The 19212-nt window shown below is 38.6% G+C and overlaps 1 protein-coding gene across 4 annotated transcripts in view; it reads right to left on the bottom strand.

Moving 5' to 3' along the window:
- Positions 1 to 19212, bottom strand: part of TRPC4 (transient receptor potential cation channel subfamily C member 4) — a 141757-nt gene that overhangs the window by 34790 nt on the left and 87755 nt on the right. For 3 of the 4 annotated variants that reach the window (XM_027674472.1, XM_027674471.1, XM_027674473.1), the window contains one exon: positions 2865 to 3201. In XM_027674472.1, the coding sequence (XP_027530273.1) occupies positions 2865 to 3201 (337 nt within the window). Of the gene's footprint in view, positions 1 to 2864; positions 3202 to 19212 lie in introns of those variants that run through there. The other variant, XM_027674475.1, reaches the window with a different exon arrangement.

The following is a 19212-nucleotide window of genomic DNA, read 5'->3' as shown; positions in this document are numbered from 1 at the left end:
AAGTATTAAGCTTATTAAAAGATGATTAGATTACAGCCTATATTATGTGAATAGGAAAAGAGCACGTTTTGGCTGAGAATCATTCCTTTAAAAACAACAACCCCCAAAACCAACCAACTGAAATAAAATCCCCAACAACCAAAAAAAAAAAAAAAAGAAAAAGACCCATACAAACAAAAAAGCTAAAATAGACACATTCACCACATGCTCTAAACTGAAATGTCCTGTGGAGATGTGTGTCTGTCTCCTTCAATGGCAGGGGGCATTTAGGTGACTAATGAATCGCCTGAGATTACAATGGGTGAATCTGAGGCCTTATTATTTGGGTAGGCTAAGGCACTACAGCAAACAAATTCTGATAGCTGAACATAGAAAATGTGAAACTGGAACAACAGGAAACCACTAGTTAGGAAACACTAGAGATCAGTGTGTAAAACACATCAGTTTAGATGCAAAAGATTTTGGAAGGCGCAGTTTCTCTGAACACCACAGTCTAGATTGACCACAAACTATTTAACCACATGGTATCTGACTACTGATCTTTACCCATGCTCATGAGGTTTTGTTTATGCAAGAGTTTCCCGTGACTTGACCTGTACTGCTTTCAGATGATGGGTTTGTTCAAAACAGGCAGTACTAGTGTAATCTGGTCATATGTGTCTGTACTGCAAATATTAAAGTTCCTTTTAGAAATGATATGCATCTTGACGATCATAATTCTCAGGGTTACTTCAACCAAGTGCTTTGGGATGTTGGGTTACTTAAACCTCTTCCTAAGTAAACAACTCTGTAAGAGGTTGAGGGCGATGGAGGTTCTTCCTTTTCCCACTGCATGTTTTCTGGAGAGGAGCCAATCACCAAAATTTTAGAATTGCCTTTACCAGAAGCTAGCTCTTGCCCTTCTCAAATTGTGCCTTTTTCTCTGGGCTCTGTTAAAAAACAGATTAATGAAACCATTCACTTTGGCATGCCAAGGTCTATGTGTGAGCTATGCATTTGTTCTTATTATCCTCTAGCCTTGGGATACTGTAAAAGCAGATACTGACCACCAGCTATTTTGGAAGACCAGACAGAAAAGCTACTAATATCTCCTCTAGGCATGGCACAGCACAGAAGAGCCCCTGGCTCCTCCTCATCAGTGCAGCATTTATTTCTAAGGAAGCAGTGTATCAAGTTAATGATTTTTATATTGTTTTCTCATTTCTTGATAGTACAAAACCGGGGAAATTAATTGAAGGAAATTTTTTTTAAGTATTTAAATGTGAAACTCACCTACTGAAGTTAGTCTGACTTGTCTGTAGGAAGTGTCAGTCCAGACAGCATGCTGGATTGAATAATTCTTTTGCAATAATGCTAGATATTGATTTTTTTTAATGTACTAGAAATATTTACCCAGCAAAGGACAACACAGTTTACAGTGAGGGCTGGTGGTGAGAACAGCTGTGCTACCATGGGGGAAATCTCAGAAAGCAGTTCACTTGTGGAAGGCAGGTCCTTCTGACAGGCTCCCTACAAGTAAGTGTACACAGGGTTTTCAGTCATGCATACTTGTTCTCCTAAGTGAAAGACCTCCTGCTTCCCACAGTGCTCTACCAAGGTAGAGGAAAAGCCACTAAATTATTGCTCTCTGGAACATCAGGCACTGCCAATCAGTGTATTATGAATTCAACACTGCATGGTAAATTATATAGGATCAATGATACCAAAAGCCTTGTCAGCTTCATTGTTCTAAAAGAACCCAGGTGTTTGGGAAAAAGAGAAGAGACACTATCTTAATGGGAAGCTCTGGGAGAGGTAACAGTATCAAAATCCCTCCAAAATTTCAGAAAAGTTTGTCCATGAACCTGTCTATGGGATGATGATTTTAATGAATACATGAAACTTAAATTTTTGCAGTTAAGACTACTAAATCCCTCCTTCTATAAATTAATTTCAGACAAGGCAAGTGTATTTGGCCTCACCGGGTCCAACTTGTGTTGATTCCTAAAATAAGAAACAGGGAAGAGACCACAGCACACTGAGAGGTAGACAGGCAAAGGTAGGGAGGACCTAGGATACTTCTAAGATCACACAGGAAGGAAGAATCACACAGGAAGGCATTTAAGGATGACATGGCCCATACAAAGTAGGCTTCCAGTGATCCCAGACCAAAATTTTTATTTTAAACTATCAGGACAGAGTGGTAAGACTTCCTTCTATTTCAAAAGTGCTAGGGAATTTTCTTATTCCTTCTGATGTAGAACATTTGCTTTTAAGTTGTATGACAAGTTCTCATCACTGCTCTTGCACAGAAAAATTACTCTGCATGCATATTTTAATGAAAATACTCACTAGAAAATGCTGGTCATCATATTTTCAATAGATGGGTCTGTCATATTAGAAGGAAGCATACTGTAGGTAACTAAGGTTAATAATAACACTTCAGAAATTACATTATGCCTCATTCCAATACATGAAAAATAATTATTGTGGCAAAGAGATCCTTTTTTAAAAGTAGAGTAACAAATTAAAAAAATGGACACTTACAAGAATCAGAACAATTTCTGGCTTGAAGAAAATAGATATTAAAAAGAATAACAATATGTATGTTTCAGGCTCTGCTTAATCACAGGAAGGAAAACCTGATACCCCTTTTTTCCCCTCACTGTGATATATCAGATGGTGAAACTTTGAATTTTTAAACTCTGGTGTTTGTCTGTGTTGTCAACTACTCTTGCTTGGTATTGGAGGAGACAGACCATTTTCCTGCGTTGGTAGGTCAATAATTCATGACAGAACTCTACTGTATTCTGCCTCAGGAATGCATGGTAAAACTGCAGGGGTCAAAACACTTTTCACTGTATTTTCTTTAGTAATACATTTACCCAGGACCCACGGTAATATCATCCACTCGACGATGGTTGGTGGTGGTCCCTGCATGCTCAGGTCTGACCTGTCGATGTGCTGAGAGGCAAGCAACAGCAGGAAGAGAAAAGTCAAGTAGGATGCAGTATGGCAGATAAATTTGATAAATGGCTTTCTGATGAACAGCCCTAATGGGCTTTTAGGAGCTATCAGGTAGCACACAGAGAAGACTGGAAAAAGGAGTCCTATCACAACACATGTCAACATCTTCACAGCCCAGTGTCGCCTCCGCCATCCAGGGAACTCGTCGTACCAGCGGGATGCGAGCAGCTGCTGGCAGTTGGGCTGAGCAACAAACTACGGAGAGAAGAAAGGAAGACAGTTAGTTTTTTGTTTTCTCTGTAAAGTTCTTTGCATGCTATGTCAGTTAAGTAATTTTTAGGTAGAGATTTAAAAAGAAAAAAAATCCATAGCCTGCGCAAGCTCACCCATACTGACAATACCAGTAACACAGGGCCATGTCAGCCTGCCTTTCCTTCAATGCAAAAAGTATAGTACAAAGCTATCAGCATTTACTTTTCACAGTAAAGCTTGACTTCCCCATACAAGGAGCCAAAAGACTGCAACACAAATATTTCCCTTATTTAACCAGTAACATTTCTGGAGAATTCACAGAACATGAGGTGGAAGTCAATATGAAACGAACAGCACAACTGAAATCTGTAAGCAGTGAAACTGAATTCCACATGCATGAACAAACTCTTCTCAGCATGTTCCCTGCTAACTCTCTAAAAATCAGGCTTACATGCTTTAATACTGACAAAACTCTTAAAAATACATGACTAAAGTCTTTCACAATACGAACTAAGTACTAGCATTCCCCACTGTTTCACTAACCCTTGCCAGGATATACTCCTATCCTGTGCAATATTTTATGCTCTGTCTAATCCCTAAAATTTAATTTCACCAAAAAACTCCAAACCCATATTTAATATTTTTCAGATAGCTTTTTACAGAAGTTTTAAGTATATTCAAGGTTTTATGTCATACCTTTCACTGATCACTAGTTCCTATTTCCCTAATATTTTCTTTTATAAAGGGGACATAGAGTAACCCTATCCTAGAGTTGACAAAAAATGCATAAAATAGAAACAAAACAAACACAACCCTCCACAACAAACAATAAAACAACAAAAAACCAAACCAACCAAATAAAACAAACAAACAAGTGGGGAAAAAAAAACAAACAAAAAAACCCAACACCACAAAAAGAGAAAAGTAAGAAAATAAGCATTTTTCTTCTGTTACTGTGATGAGTTGACCCTGCTGGATGCCAAGAGCCCACCAATGATGCACTATTACTCCACTCCTCAGCTGGGTAGGGGAAGGAGAAAAGATATAAGGAAAGGATAGTGGGTCGAGATAAGGACAGGGAGAGATCACTCACCAGTTACCATCACAGACAAGACAGACTCAACTTTGGGAAATTAGTTTATTACTCATCAAACCAGAGTAGGATAAACAGAAATGAAAGCAAATATTAAATATAGTTTCCTCCTACCCCTCCCTTATTTCCAGGCTTAACTTCACTCCAGGGTTCTTTATCTCCACCCCTACACTGGTGCAGAGGAATGGGGAATGGGGGCTGAGGTCAGTTCATCACACATTGTCCCTGCTGCTCCTTCCTCCTCAGGGGAAGGACTCCTCACACTCTCCCCCTGCTCCATCGTGGGGTTCCTTCCATGGCAGACAGTGCCCATGAATGTCTACAACATGAGTCCTTCCCTCTGACTCCAGTTCTTCGTGAGCTGCTCCTGTGTGGATCCCTTTCCACAGGGTGCAGTCCTTCAGGAACAGACTGCTTCAGCTTGGATCCCCCATGGGGTCACACATTCTACCAGAAAAATTGCTCCACTTTGGGCTCCTCTCTTCACAGGTCCTGCCAGGAGCCTGTGCCAGTGCAGGCTTCCCATGGGGTCACAGCCTCCTTTGGGCATCCACTGGCTCCAGTGTGGAGTCCCTTAGGGACTGCAGGTGAGTATCTGCTCCACCATGGACCTTCATGGGCTGCACAGGGACAGTCTGCCAAAGGATGGTCTTCTTCACCATCTGCAGGGGAATCTCTGCTCTGGTGCTCAGAGCACCTCCTTCTCCTCTTTCTCCACTGACCTTGGTACAGAGTTGTTTTGCTCGCATATTCTCACTCCTCTGTCCTCTGTCCGAAGTTGTTTCTGTGCAATAACTTTCCCCTTCTTAAATCTGCTATCTCAAGGTGCTACCACCACCACTGATGGGCTTGGCCTTGGCCAGTGTCAGGTCTTGGAGCCAGCTGGCATCAAACATGAGGGAAGGGAGGAAGCTTCTGGCAGTTTCTTACAGAAGCCACCCCTGTAGCTACCCTCATTACCAAAATCTTGCCACGCAAACCCAATACACTTACACATATATGTGTATTACATACATACATTGGATTAATTATATCATTAGCTGAAGACTTAGTAAAGCTATGCAGAAACTTTTTCTTACAACAAAATTGTTTATTTACACCAAAATAATTTCAGATTTGAACTCTAATCAAATGCACCTAGTTTGGGATTTTATATTATTTTGATAATACTTATAACCACAGGAACCAAGTTCCTTTGGGGATGAATAATAGGTAACTTCTCAAACAGTTTCTAAAATGACTGGGATTACTACTCTTAGAAAATTCTATTTAGTTCGGAACGAAATGAGAGTCAGCATGCATCTTTCTCTATATGTCTGGATCTTGTCAGAATTGATAACCTGAGCCAAATTCAAACCTGTGTCATGCCAGTGTCTTTAGCAGGGACATATCTGCCCAGCTGTCTCTGACTGTTGTGAAAGACAAGAAAATTTATTCATACCATAAGAATCTTAAAAATAGCCTTACAGAAGAGTAACAGAGTGTACTATTCCATTAGGAAAAATGCATTCTCAAGGTTTCAGGGTGTTGGTTTCTAGGTAAAAATGTCTGGAATAACGCTACATGCAGTCAGAGCAGATTGTTTTGAAGTTATGTTTTATGTTTGTAGGTGTCCCTACAAAACTTTTCTACTCAATTTGCTTGAGTACGTACAGATTAGTGATTTGCTTGACTAGTGAAAAAGTGCGACTTGTGGACTAATTCCTCAGTAAAATATTTTCCTCTTTTTGCCCCAGAGAGTGCCAGGTCTATGTTTGTTTCCTCTTCTTCATCATATCTTCCTATTATGTATCCTCTCACCTAAAAGTAACCAGTTCTTAAGTCTTGCCTGTGCCCCCTTTCTCAACATCTTTGGGCCACCCTCACAGTATTTGGGACCCATGTGAAGGAACAGCTTTCAGTGGCTAGCAAAGACTGGTGATAGATATAGGTGACCTACTCCTTACCAAGCACAGCTAAAAGAGAATTAATTTCTCGTGCTGTAATGTCAAGAAAACTAAGTGAAAGGAGGGTTTTTTCCAATGTCCACCAAGTACTGGGCTGTCCTGGATCTGGGCAGACCAGAAATGATGCAGAGGTACCTCATACCATGAGGAGATGCTTGCTGACTGAACCATCTCGAGAGTCCTCTACAGAGGGGTGGGCACTGGGTTGCTTAGTTCTAATCTTTAGACAGATTAATATGCAAAACTGCCAGTGTTTATAGAGAAAGCACTTTTGTGCAGGCTTAAAAAAATGTTCCTTGTCTCCTAATACCAGTGTTGGGACTGTGTTGCTAAGGTACAATGTGTTAAAGACAAAGATTGTGTTCTGAGGCATAGGAAGTTTTTCAGTAAATGCAGAAAATTTTCAAATCCCAGACATCAAAGAGTCTATTTTTTAAATCATAATTTTAAAAGAAATTAAATATGACTGTGACAAGACAGTTCTAGCACTGATTGGATCCTCTGACTACAGGAGAAAATTTATATAGAGTATACATTCAGTATGCCTAGAGTCAGAGGGAGCACCACTGGTAATGTACTTTAAATTACTTACTTGACATAAAATATATAAAAGCAATCAATGGTATGGAGCAAGTATATAAAATACTATGTCAGCATTTTAGGAGCTGCATGCATAAGGAAGCAGTTCTAGTACCGCAGGAAAAGGTCTATAACAGAAAACAAAACACGGTGCCTACAGATTATATAATGCATTTCTGAGAGGTCCAAATATCCAGTTTCATGCTGTTGTTTTTTATGTAACAACATACTGGCAAGCTTAGTTAACAATGTCCTGAAGCAACAAAAATATCTGGCTCTTCACTTTTCTTTCTGGTTCTGAGTTTCATTGGCCATATAAGATATGCTATGACACACCACAAAGTATTCTCTGGACAACTGGAAAACTACCCTAAATCTCTTGCTGACACTTCTTTTAAATTATGCTTTTCAGCTTCATTTATCAAGGAATTGTATGATGCTATTAAAAATGTCCAAATTAATTTTCACAAATTTGACTACTCCCTTCATTTTTGTGGTCAAGAGATTGTCATCATATGCTGTAAAATATGTTCAGTAGTGATATCTACATTTACTACATTAGCTAAATAACGAAAGAAGTTTTTGAATGGGGAACAGTTGATGCACCTTGAAGAAAAGTGTACTCAATGGTGAACCCTACAGTCTTGTTCTTCAGCCGCACAGAGAAGGGGAGCCGGTTACTGCACACTGCATCTCCCTTTTGTCCTTGTGGACCTATTTCCTCCAGAGTAAATGAGGGGAATATGTTGTGAACCTACTGTTTGTCTTCACATGTAATAAGTTAGTATTTGAGTGCATACAGGAACTGGTAGCAGGGAAGCCTTCCTGGGACTCACAGTGTAAATGCTGGCTGTATAGGCTGTCTCAGAAACATTACTTGCAGGTAAAAACCAGTTCTACAAATTAAGTAAGTTTATTGGTGATTATTATATTTTATTACTGATACTGAATTCTTATTACACTTGAACTTTTGATTTATCCATTGAAAAGCCCTTCTCTACAGAAAAAAAAAAAATGTCTTCATGGCAAACTTCTTTGGCCAACTGACATTTATACTATAACTACTATAAACCTTTCTACTAAGAAGAAACAGTAGAACTGGGTGGAAAAAATATATGCTCCAAGGATAAGACAATTCCTGTATAAATGAATGGCATCACATCTAAGATGATCACATATTAAAGCTAAGTGGACATATAAGTCCTCTGCTGAACTGGGAGCTAAAAATTTTTTTAAAAAAATATTTTACACAAATATTTTGTGACTAGCAGAAATAGAAATACTCTGTGACATTATTTGCCAGTTCTGCATTGCTATGCAAAAATATTTTCATGGTAGTATAATTTTTCTTCCTTAATTGGAGATACAACATTCTGAGGTATTCCCTTACTATTCTTGAGTATCTTTTGTACTGTCAGTATTATGTTGTTTGACTTTGACAATGTCTCCATATAATTAGCAATCAGCAAGTTTATATTTTCACATTACAATGGTTTCCAATAGCTTCCAGCAGTTTGTAATTACACAAGGGATTTTGCTATAATGATTATTCCTGGTTTCACATCTTTAGCTTCTTCATAGAGTCTGCCCATCTGAAAATGTTCTGGTATTCATTCTCTTAGTTGTCATGCTGGGAATTGGCTCTTCCCTGAGACTGGTGAAAAACAGAAATTATTCACAGTGCCAGCAAAAATGATCTGGTATAAATAATAGCAGAGCCTGATTATAGTGATATTCAAATATATATACAAAGCAGAATTTCGTTTTTACTGCTGATTAAATCTGATCTTTAGTTTTGCTATAATACATATCTCAGTGGAAATGATGAAGCAATGACAAAAGTAATACTATTTATTGTATATGGTCTTTATAGAAATAACACTTCCATATACCATCAGAAAAAGTCAAGTCAGTTCTTTACTGTACCACAATTTAAGTATTTTTTTCATTCTATTAGGAAATATGCAAAGATATAAAAAATGTCCACTTATAATAGGGTGCTCATTTATATACTTACAAAGCAGTCTAACAAAATCTGAGGTCTAAATTAAATTCTCATTCTGACATCAATAGGTGGTTTAGTATATATTACATAAAAAAGGATGCCATTTGTCATCTAGAAATGAAAGCTGGAAAAGTTATTTCCTTCTGATTTAAGTTCAAGTGAGTTATGCTGAAGCACAAAGAACTATTCCTGATAGCATTCTCTAACAGGAATGTTAAAGATCTTTTTGGGGGGAGGAACCAGGTGAAAATGTTTATCACAAAGTTTCTTATTAATATTTCTTTAAAGTCATGGCCAGATTCTTTGCTGTACTGCCATTACAGCCACACTGGTAGGAAAGGTTAGCTCTGAGGTCTGCTGCTTTGTCACACACAGTTCCCAATGATTGTGTTCCAGTTCAACAAAAATTAAGCTCAATTGCTTTTTCTTTCTCTAGAACATTTTACTTTTCATATTTTACATATTTTCACAGACATTTAATAGAAACCCAAGCTCTTCTATTTAGTTTAACTTCAAATTTACATTTCAAAATTCTCTTGGTTATGAAAAGTATATTTGCTTGGTACTAAAGACAGATTCAAGTCCTGGTCTCATTAAGTAGACTCCTAAATTTTTTAGATTGCTTCTCCCTCTAGAGACACCACTGCATGTTCTTTTCTGTATCTTCCCCCAAAGGCTGTATTTGTGGATTTCAGCACTTACTCTGTGAGGACCACTTCATTAAGACAAATAACACTGAATTGCAATTTAAATGCTTTAACGGTATTGACTAGATCAGCACATTTTGCTTTCTAAAAGCTAGTGACTGTGTTCTGGACTCCTTTGGGTATAGTTATACTGCCTGTTTTCCGCCTCAGGCCAGAAGCTCTGATTCCTGTGCCACTTACTATGAATTTTCTCATGTCCGTCCAATCTAAATCTCGTGCCAACTGGAGCAGACCATTATTATAAACATGATTCTTGTCGTACACAAACCACTGGTCAGCTTCTTCTCAGTTCTATCTGCAGTGGTGTCACTAAGAGAACTAGTGAGCTCGGTGTTGTGGTTTAGCCCCACCTGGCAAATAAGTACCATGCAGCTGCTTGCTCACCACCCCATTCCTCGCAGTGAGATGGGGAGGAGAATTGGAAAAAGGTAAAAAGCGTGGCTTGAAATAAGAACAGTTTAATAACTGAATTAAAGTAAAATATAACAATAACAGCAACAATAATAATAATAATAATAAAGAAAAAGAAAGAGAGGAATAAAACCCAAGCAAAATAAGTGATGCACAATACAGTTGCTCACCCCCCACACACAAACGCTCATCCAATCCCCAAGCAGTGATTGCCCCCTCCCAGCCAGCCTCCCCCAGTGTATATACTGGGCATAGTTGGGGTCAGCTGTCCTGGCCATATTCCCTCCCAGCCTCTTATGCACCTGCTCACTGGCAGACCATGAGACACTGTAAAGTTCTTGACTTAGGATAAGCACTACTTAGCAACAACCAAAACATCACTGTGTTATCAACATTATTCTCATACTAAATCCAAAACACAGCACTGTACCAGCTACTAAGAAGAACATTAACTCTATCTCAGATGAAAACAGGACACTTGGGATCAGAGCACCAGAGCACACCAGCTTGTATATCATCAGGGCAACCTATGTCAGATCAGGTCTCTATAGCAAAACAAATTCACAGCACAGATGCTTTCATCATAAAATCCAGAGTTTACATTCCTCTTACCAAGAATAGAATACAATGTTCAGGGACCTTATTATAACTATTCTATTGTTCAATTTCAAATATGAGGAGAAAGGAAACAAAAGGAAAACAAAAAAGCGAAGACTGAATGCTTTGTTAAAAGGATTAATTAACATTGTTATACAAACAATGACATTGGAGGCTTTAATACTTTAAATTTCTCATTTGCCATATCAACACAAGCAGAAGCTCTTACTGTGATTCATTATTCCTCAGTAAAATGAATCAACACAGAAAAAACTATTAAATATCTATTAAATAAGTCAAGAATTATCTGTAAATGCAGTGATTCTGATTAATTACTTTTAAAAGGCAACAGCAACTGAAACTAGAATGAAGTTCTAAGGAACCAGCTATGCATGAATAGCATTGTTAGACTTTCCAGTGGTAAAGAAAAGCGAATCAGTTGTTGGACTGTGGGATGAGTGTGTAAAATAGCTCCAAACTTTGGAACTGTGATGCTGGTATAATACTTCTAGTTCCCATTCTGGGCAAGTGTTAGAACTACCACAATTTAAAACATTTTTGCAGGGAAAAACAATTGCAAAATCTCTGTAAGTATCTGCAGAGAGAATACACTATGAACTTATTTCTGTTATATTGGATGCCTGGTTTTGCTCACCTAGCTGTATTTCAATGCATAGCAAACAAAAAATAAGACTGATATTTATATGCAAAATCCTGCACTTAGGACAGAATAACCCTGTGCAACAGTACAGGTTGTTTCATGGTTTAGAGGGTAGCTTTGCAGAAAAGACCTGGGGACACCAGTAAGCAAAAAGATGAATATGAGTGGGCACATACTTGAGTAGTCTCTGTAATTTCAATCCTATTATTCCCAAAGCACTCTTCAAATACCTCTGACACCAAGTTTACTGTCTGCACTAACAGTTTCTACAAAATACACTAACTCAAAGGGAATAGAAATGGTAGCAGATCATTCTCCCAGTATTCATCTAACACTAGGTAAATTGAGACTATAAACATATTTTGTTTATAATCTCAAAAGTTCAAGTTCACTTCAGGAGACCAAAATCAATACATAGTCTAAGAAGCTTCATATATCAACACACAGGTTGTAAAAAGAAAAAAACCACACCTCTGGACCAGTGAGCGATTAGCACATCTCTTAAAGCTCCTTTCCAGCCTAAATGATTCTATGATTCTATGTTTCTTATATCCAAGATGGTTCTGTGTCCCGTTTTGGTAAGCATTAGCAGCCAAAAGGAGTTAGGATTTAAGTTAGTTACAGTCCCACCATATGATAAAATCAATGAGTTCCCTCACATCCAGATCATTCTACCACTTTGTCTACTTTGTGACAGAAGGAAAAGTTACAAATTAATAAAGCAACCTTTCAAAATTCATGAGGGAGCTGCAAATATGTTGAAAACAACTAAAGAACATCACACAGTGTGAGTTTAATTGGAGAAAAATTAGCTGTGAAAAGCTTTGAGTGAGCAACGGGAAGGAAAGCAACCGGAACTGCTAGATTTTTCCTCTGGCTATTTCTTGCTCCAGTGAGAATTTCTATTGGCATCACTGGAGACCACCCTGATCATCATTTGTGCAGTTTGTTGCAGAGACCAAACAAGGCAGAGAGACATTCTTAGCTCCATTTTCCTTTATTGATCATCCTTTCAGATTTGAGCAGGGTATTGAGCTATTTGGAAGAAACCTGACCACAAAACTTTTAATTCTTTCTTTTCTCCATTTTCAGGCTTGTTTTGCCTGTTACTGTGAATAGAAACCTTGGACGAGTGATATTTTGTCACACTATTTATTCTTTTCTATGAAAACAATGGCAATCACTTTCCACTAGCACCAGGCAAATGTAGATTTCACTCTGTTAGCTTAGCTTTATGAGGTGCCATCATGCATCCTTGTATGAAAAATGGATGTAAGCATAACTGTTCTTGACTCCATGCTTATGCTGTTCTAGCCAAATGTTAAGAGAGTCAACAGCAGAATCATGTTGAACTCCAAGGTTTCCCAGTTTCTTTAGAAGTGACTGTTTATGATGTGAAGCTTGTGTGGAACGGATGATACCAAAGCTCCCCAAAATCAGTGGGAATCCAGTTCCTGGAAAGCATAGCACTAATTTGAAGGCTGACTGAATATAAAATTAGATGAGGGAAAAATAAAAACACAGACTGATTACAAAGGCATTCAAACTAAATAAAGCAATAAACAGCAAATTTTTCTTTTGAAAGTTCTCCATTAACATAAGTAGATCTGGCTTTGTAGTTTCACAAATACTTAGGAACAGAATGTATATAGTCACTCCAGATGCTTTTCTTTCTCTTCAAATATTTACACACTTTTTATCTTTAGGTTCCTCTTGTTTAACTTGGCTGTGTGTCTATCTGAGAATGTTAAGGGCTGAGAAATCAGATTAATCACCCAGTTCCTGCATAAAGACTAAGCTGAAACGATAAGTCTTTGGCAAGGATGCTCAGTGAGCACTATTCTGAGACCATTTGCAGGAGAAACACATGTGAGTCTTAACAGATTTTCTGTTATTCTGCATCGATTTTATCAGTCATGTGCAGTCATGTGTGACTTCTGTGGTTTAAACACAGAATATGAATCTTGGAAAGTATTGCAAGGGAGTATAATTGCTTGCTCAAAAGCCTTGCTCTCCAAAAGCTAGTTACACCTAAGAACAGGTTGTGGCTGAAAAAAATTACCTTCTCTTGTGAACAGAACTAAGAAATACTGTGTTTTCATATTATGGGAAGATACCCACTACAGCTGTTAATGAAATTCTGTGTACCCAGCATCTGCCAGCCTGGATAAATAATTACAGTCCTTGAGTTGTTCTTTCCCCTTATGAAGCTCTGTAATTTGTGGCAAAACATTTGAGTTTGGGTATCACAGATGAAAACCTGGAGTTACTCTTGCTATACAGATGCCTGAACACTGTTGGTTTCTTTCACAGTGAACCAATGATGAAGGAATCAATAAAGAGCTCATTTTCCTTGAGTTTTACATGCTTTACTTTTAGGGATGCTTAGGCCTCACCTAGACTGAAGAAATCAGTGACTGAGTCTGAGCACTTGACCCCAGTCATACCCACCACCTATTGACTCTTGCCTGGTTCCATTTTTCACCTCTCCAGCCAGTTCTATGCAAGGAAAATCTGCAACTTGCTGTAGGCTGTTTGCATACAAATCCCGTACTATCACTCAGGATCAGGTTATGGTTTGCTTTCACTTAGCAGTACAACCAACATATCAAAGACCAGTTCCTAGTACAATATTTTATTGATTTACATCATACCTTTCTGTTAGACTGGCTATACCGGGTACCCCAGGAGATGCTTTTCTTTGCCCAACTTTCATAGTATTTTCTTATGGAGATGGAGTAGAACAGATTGGCTTACAGTTCAAGGTAAAGGAATATATTTTATCTTAAAGTGTGGAAGAAAATGATAATTCGTAAAAAGCTAGAAGTGGAAGAAACATATGTGGAATGATAAAAACAAGGGTTGTTTAAGTCCCTGAAGGTTTGAGGCTACATTCTTTCTTGACAAATCACAGACAACTTGTTCATTGACAGAGAAATACACTCCATAGGCTGTTGTCACTGCCTGGATGATGTGCATGCCCTAGATTCTGCTCCAGCAAGTCAGAAAAGGTACATTTCTAAGAAAGAGCTGCTCTTTAAGCCTTGTGAAAGATAGTTCACTGGTACTCTGAAGGAATATTTTCTTCTGTTTTCTTTGTTCTCTTCTGTGGTGTTTCCTGATCATATCATGAAATCATGATTTTTTAAACTGAAATTTATTTGAGAATCAGACATACGTTACAATTAAGAATAAAGAAACTTATTGTATAGTAAGAGAAAAGGGAATAAAGAGAGGAAAAAAATCCCAGGCAAACCTACAAAACCCACTGAAGTTCCTATGTGACATGAAATTTAAATTTAGATTACATGTGTACCTTTACCATCCCCTGCACCTATATATAACATACAGACTTTAACAAAATCAGTCGGGTGGAGGACTTCTCCTGTGGCTGACAGACAGGCTGGGTGATGTCTCCAGAGCTAAAGTCATCTTCAGACATGTTCTTTTTCTCCACAAAATCCAGCCTGTAGCTGCAAAGGTCTCATGCTAATGCCATCAAATACTGTAGTCAGGGACGCAAGACATCTACTTTACCACACACCCCTCTTAAATTTACACCCAAAATACCTACTTCCTGAGGTTGTGGTGGTGAGACCTCAGTTTCTCTTTGTTACTTACTGCTGCCCACTTTGTGTCAGTCAATTCCAACCCTTACAGAATCTGTAGTGCTCCCAAATCCAGCCTCTATCAACACAACAAAATGGTGATTTCTTCAGCATCCAAATGTTTCAGTGAGAGGTTGAGAGGAGCCAGCCAAAAAAATCCATACTTCATAACTAAACCATAAAGTGAACTAAATTATGTTACAGTTTTGCAGGGAAACAGTAGCAGCAGCACTCTTAAGTTTTAACTGTGAACTCTTTTAGGGTTTCGTATGAGAACTTCAAGGACAATCCAACATCAGCCATTTTTTGTGGGGAATTTTAGAAACTCCAACATGGGATGCGACACACAAACCCCGTAATTCTCTAACCTTGACAGCTCACAAAGGTGAAAACTCACCTCCTATTTTGAAAAGAAGACTTAATCGCAGATATATTATCACTACTGCTTTGGGGAAATGTTTTTCCTTCTCTGAAGTACTGAACTTGCTGAACTTGCTACAAAACCCAGCTTTTCCACAGAAACTGAAGGAGGACAGAAGCCAAAGGACCAACAGCTAAAAGAATAATATTTATGTTTGCATTGGCAGAATATTTATATTGGCAGTGTTATGACTGGTCAATTACATTAATTGCATTTGTGAAGGAAGGAAAGCAGTAAGGTAGGGAACTTCTTTCCCTTCATTTTCTTTTTGAAAATTATAGGACAATAATTTTCACCTAAATGTTTTGAAGTGGAATCATCATATTTGTTGAAAAGTTGGTATAGGAAGAATAATATACATTTGCTAAATAATCCATTGTTTAATTATTTTGTATTTTGTTCCTGTGAAAAGAACATCTGTAAACTGAACACTTTCACATTCTCTCTTCTGATGCAATAAATAATTTTATACTGATCCACCCTTTTGTTTCCTTAACTCCTATTGCTTGGTCCTTGGAGTACTGCTATGATATTAATAAGAACAGTAATATTCTTTCTGTACCCTTAAAATCTGTTTGAGGTTGAGAAGTTATAAAAATGCTTCTCACTTTATGCTTTCAACTGAGATGCCAGGGCATGTGCTGGCAAACATCTGAGAAAAACTAAGGTAGCCAGATTTCTCAATACCAAAGGAGAAGAGAGGCGAGTATGTGTCATCCTCTGTATGCTTGATGACAGAGGCTTCCAAGCATGCTGGCTACAAAATATATGTCTCCTCAGTTCTTGTCATCAGATCATAGAAAATCCAGCCTAGAAGGGACCTCAGGAGGTCTCTTGTCCAATCTTCAGCTCAAACCAAGGTCACCTGTGAGATCACACTGGGTTTCTCAGGGCTTTATCCAGTTAAGTCTTAAAAATCCCCAAGGACGGAGACAGCACAACCTCTCTGGGAAACCTATTCTACTGTTTGACTGTCCTCCTGTGGAAAGCTTTTTTTGTTCTTTATATTAATTCCAAAAGTTTCTTCTTTCTGCAGATAACCATTGTTCATAATCCTTCCACCATGAAACACCGTGAAGAGAATCATCATAGAATCATAGAACAGTTTGGGTTGGAAGGGCCCTTAAAGATCATCTGGTTCCAAGGATATTTGCATTGACGGATCCAAAGCTGGATGTGATTCTACGAGGGTTAATTAGAGTGGGACAATCACTTATATCAATACTTAAGTTCCTTTTACTACAGCCCAGGTTATTGTTACCCTTCTTTGCTGCTTGTGTTTGTTCAGATGGAGGTGCTCATATCTCCAGCTCCTTGAGGGCTTCCAGGTGGGCTTAAACCACACCACCATCCAATAATTTTTTTTTACCTATCTTTTTCTTCCCTCCAGACTGCAAAGTTTTTACTTGATTACAACAACATAGTGAGAAATGGTGTCAAAAGCCTTGTTAAACTTAGGGTTAATATCTTTGGCCACAAATCTAGTTAGTGTCCAAGTGGTGTTTCTGTGGCATGCTGAATTTGACTGGGATAGAGTTATTTTCTTCATGGTAGTTAGCATGTTTTGGATATGTGCTGGAAACAGGGTTGATAATAAAGAGATGTTTTTGCTTTTACTGAGCAGTGCCTCATAGAGTCGAGGCTTTTTTCTGGCCTCTCACCCTACCCCACGAGCAAGTGGACTGGAGACATACAAGAAGTTGAGAGGGGATACAGCCAGGACAACTGACCTAGCCGACCAAAGGAATACTCCATACCATATGAAATTCTGCTCAGCATATAAACTAAAGGGAAGAAGAAGAAAGGGTGGACACTCTGAGTGATGGTGCCTGTCTTCCAAATAACTGTTAAACATGATGGAGCCTGGCTTTCCTAGATACGGCTGAACACTTGCCTGCCCATGGGAAACACGGAATGAATTCCTTGTTTTGCTTTGCTTGCATGCGTGGCTTTTGCTCTATTTATTAAACTGTCTTTATCTTAACCCATGAGTTTTCTCACTTTTACTCTTCTGATTTTCTTCCCCATCCCACGAGGGGAGAGTGAGCAAGCAGATGTATGATGCTTAGTTTTCAGATATTGTGCTTATGTTTACTCTAACTGCAAGTTGCAACAGAAAAGCAAGACAATCTAAAACCAATATAGTCTTAAGTCTTGATAGGATCTTGTTTAAACATCATATATGTACATTGTAATTTGCAATGATTATACCTGGAAAGATCAGTCTGAAAAGAAAAAGTTCTCCTACGGCCAGACTAATTTTGCCAAGGTTTAATACAGAACAAAGAAAATTTTTTCACAGTCCGATTAGGAAGATATAACCTTAATATACTATGATAATGATTATTTCTCTTCATTCAGGTGTTATTATGCTACTCACCTTTAATTTGATTTGACTAATACATACAGAATAGGGCCACATGCAGCGAAAGAAAATATTTTTTCAGTGAATATAAAAGCTTTATCATTTATTTCAAGATTTTGAGTGGTTTCAAATAAATTCACTACAGGTTTCCAGCTTTGGAAATAATGATGAAGAAATGCCTCAACACAAGTGGAGTCTTGCAGGAGTCATAGCCTCTAACAGTTCTCTCTTGTAAAACTTTCCGCCTAATCTTCAGAATTTTCATGCAAAATTGAGGATTTTTCCCTCAGATCAAACCTCTGAAATGCAGCTTTGCATGATGCTTACTTCTCCAGGCAGATTCTTAGATCACACAATGCATTAGAAGGGAGTCCTGTAAACAGGTTCATCATTTCAGTTTAAGGGGCTTTTCCAGTTCTCAGCAAAACAGAATATCAAGACTTAAAAAAAGATAGCTTTTTGCCACTGTTACCCACCTTACAGAAATTACATACTATTCTTCTTTTTAGCCTGAACAAACACATCTAGTTGTCCCATATCTTCTCTGCAATAAGTGTAAGCAAAATAGCTAGTGACAAAACCGATTTTGTTCTTGGATGGCCTGAGTTGCTGTCTGGAAATGTCTGTCTCTTCCCATCAGCTATGAAGGAACACAAGGCTGGGCTGCTGACACAGGAACCTTAGTTAAATACTTGAGGTTATGTGGAATGCGTCAGGGACTCACAGCACGTGCACACCACAGGAATGGCTAGTTCTAGTTTCTTTCTGTGTGGTATTAAGAAGGCAGAAAAAATACTGGAACATATTCTATTAATAATGTGTCAAACCTTTTTTACCTGATGTTACACTTTAAGCTTGTCTTAATGTCAAACACCCCTTAAATGAGTTGTCTTTTTGTGAACCATAGCAGGGTTGCTCATGAAGCCCTTAAGGTTAGCTATTGAGAATAACCTTTAATTTAAATTACTACATTACCCTTTGTCATGGTTTGAAAAGGCCCAAAATCCAATTCTGATTCCTAGCCCCCCTCCCACATCTCAACCCCATGTGAGATGGGTTTTCCAGACAAAAACATGAGACTCAATATGGGGGAAGGAATATATTACAAAGACTATACACATAAATAAATACTATAATACACTGCATACAATCTTAACTCTATATCTATCTCTACCATGACAGTAATATTTACAATGGGCCAAATCTCTTCTCCCTCCAAATAAAAGTCCAGGAGAGAAGAAGAAGAAAAGACCCCTTCCAGTCTCTGAGCAACAGGTGTCTCTCTAGGCAGCAGGCTTTCTTCTTCTCTTTCAGGCAGCAGTAGTAGTTGCTGGCTCTCTGCCAGCACACACGAGGGAGGTCTTCCAAGCCTCTCTCGGCCCCCGTCTTCAAACAGGGGGTCTTTCCATGGGCTGCGTAACCCCAGACACGGCCGCTACACCATGGTCATATCACGAAGCACGGGGGTCTTCGTGACAGTCTGGTATCCTCAGGGGAGATCAAGCCCCTTCACAGAGCTTCTGTGCTCTGCTTCAAAGATGGCTGCCAGCTTCTCTGAAGCTGCAGCAAGGAGGGGGGGGAAAAGCCCAAGGTCACCCCCTCCACACACATTCCTTTGGCC

The sequence above is a fragment of the Neopelma chrysocephalum genome, unplaced genomic scaffold (assembly GCF_003984885.1).
Source record: "Neopelma chrysocephalum unplaced genomic scaffold, ASM398488v2 Primary Assembly neopelma1_25, whole genome shotgun sequence".
In the NCBI taxonomy this organism is placed as follows: domain Eukaryota; kingdom Metazoa; phylum Chordata; class Aves; order Passeriformes; family Pipridae; genus Neopelma; species Neopelma chrysocephalum.
The sequence above is the reverse complement of the archived record's forward strand: the minus strand, read 5'-3'. Positions and strand labels throughout refer to the sequence as shown.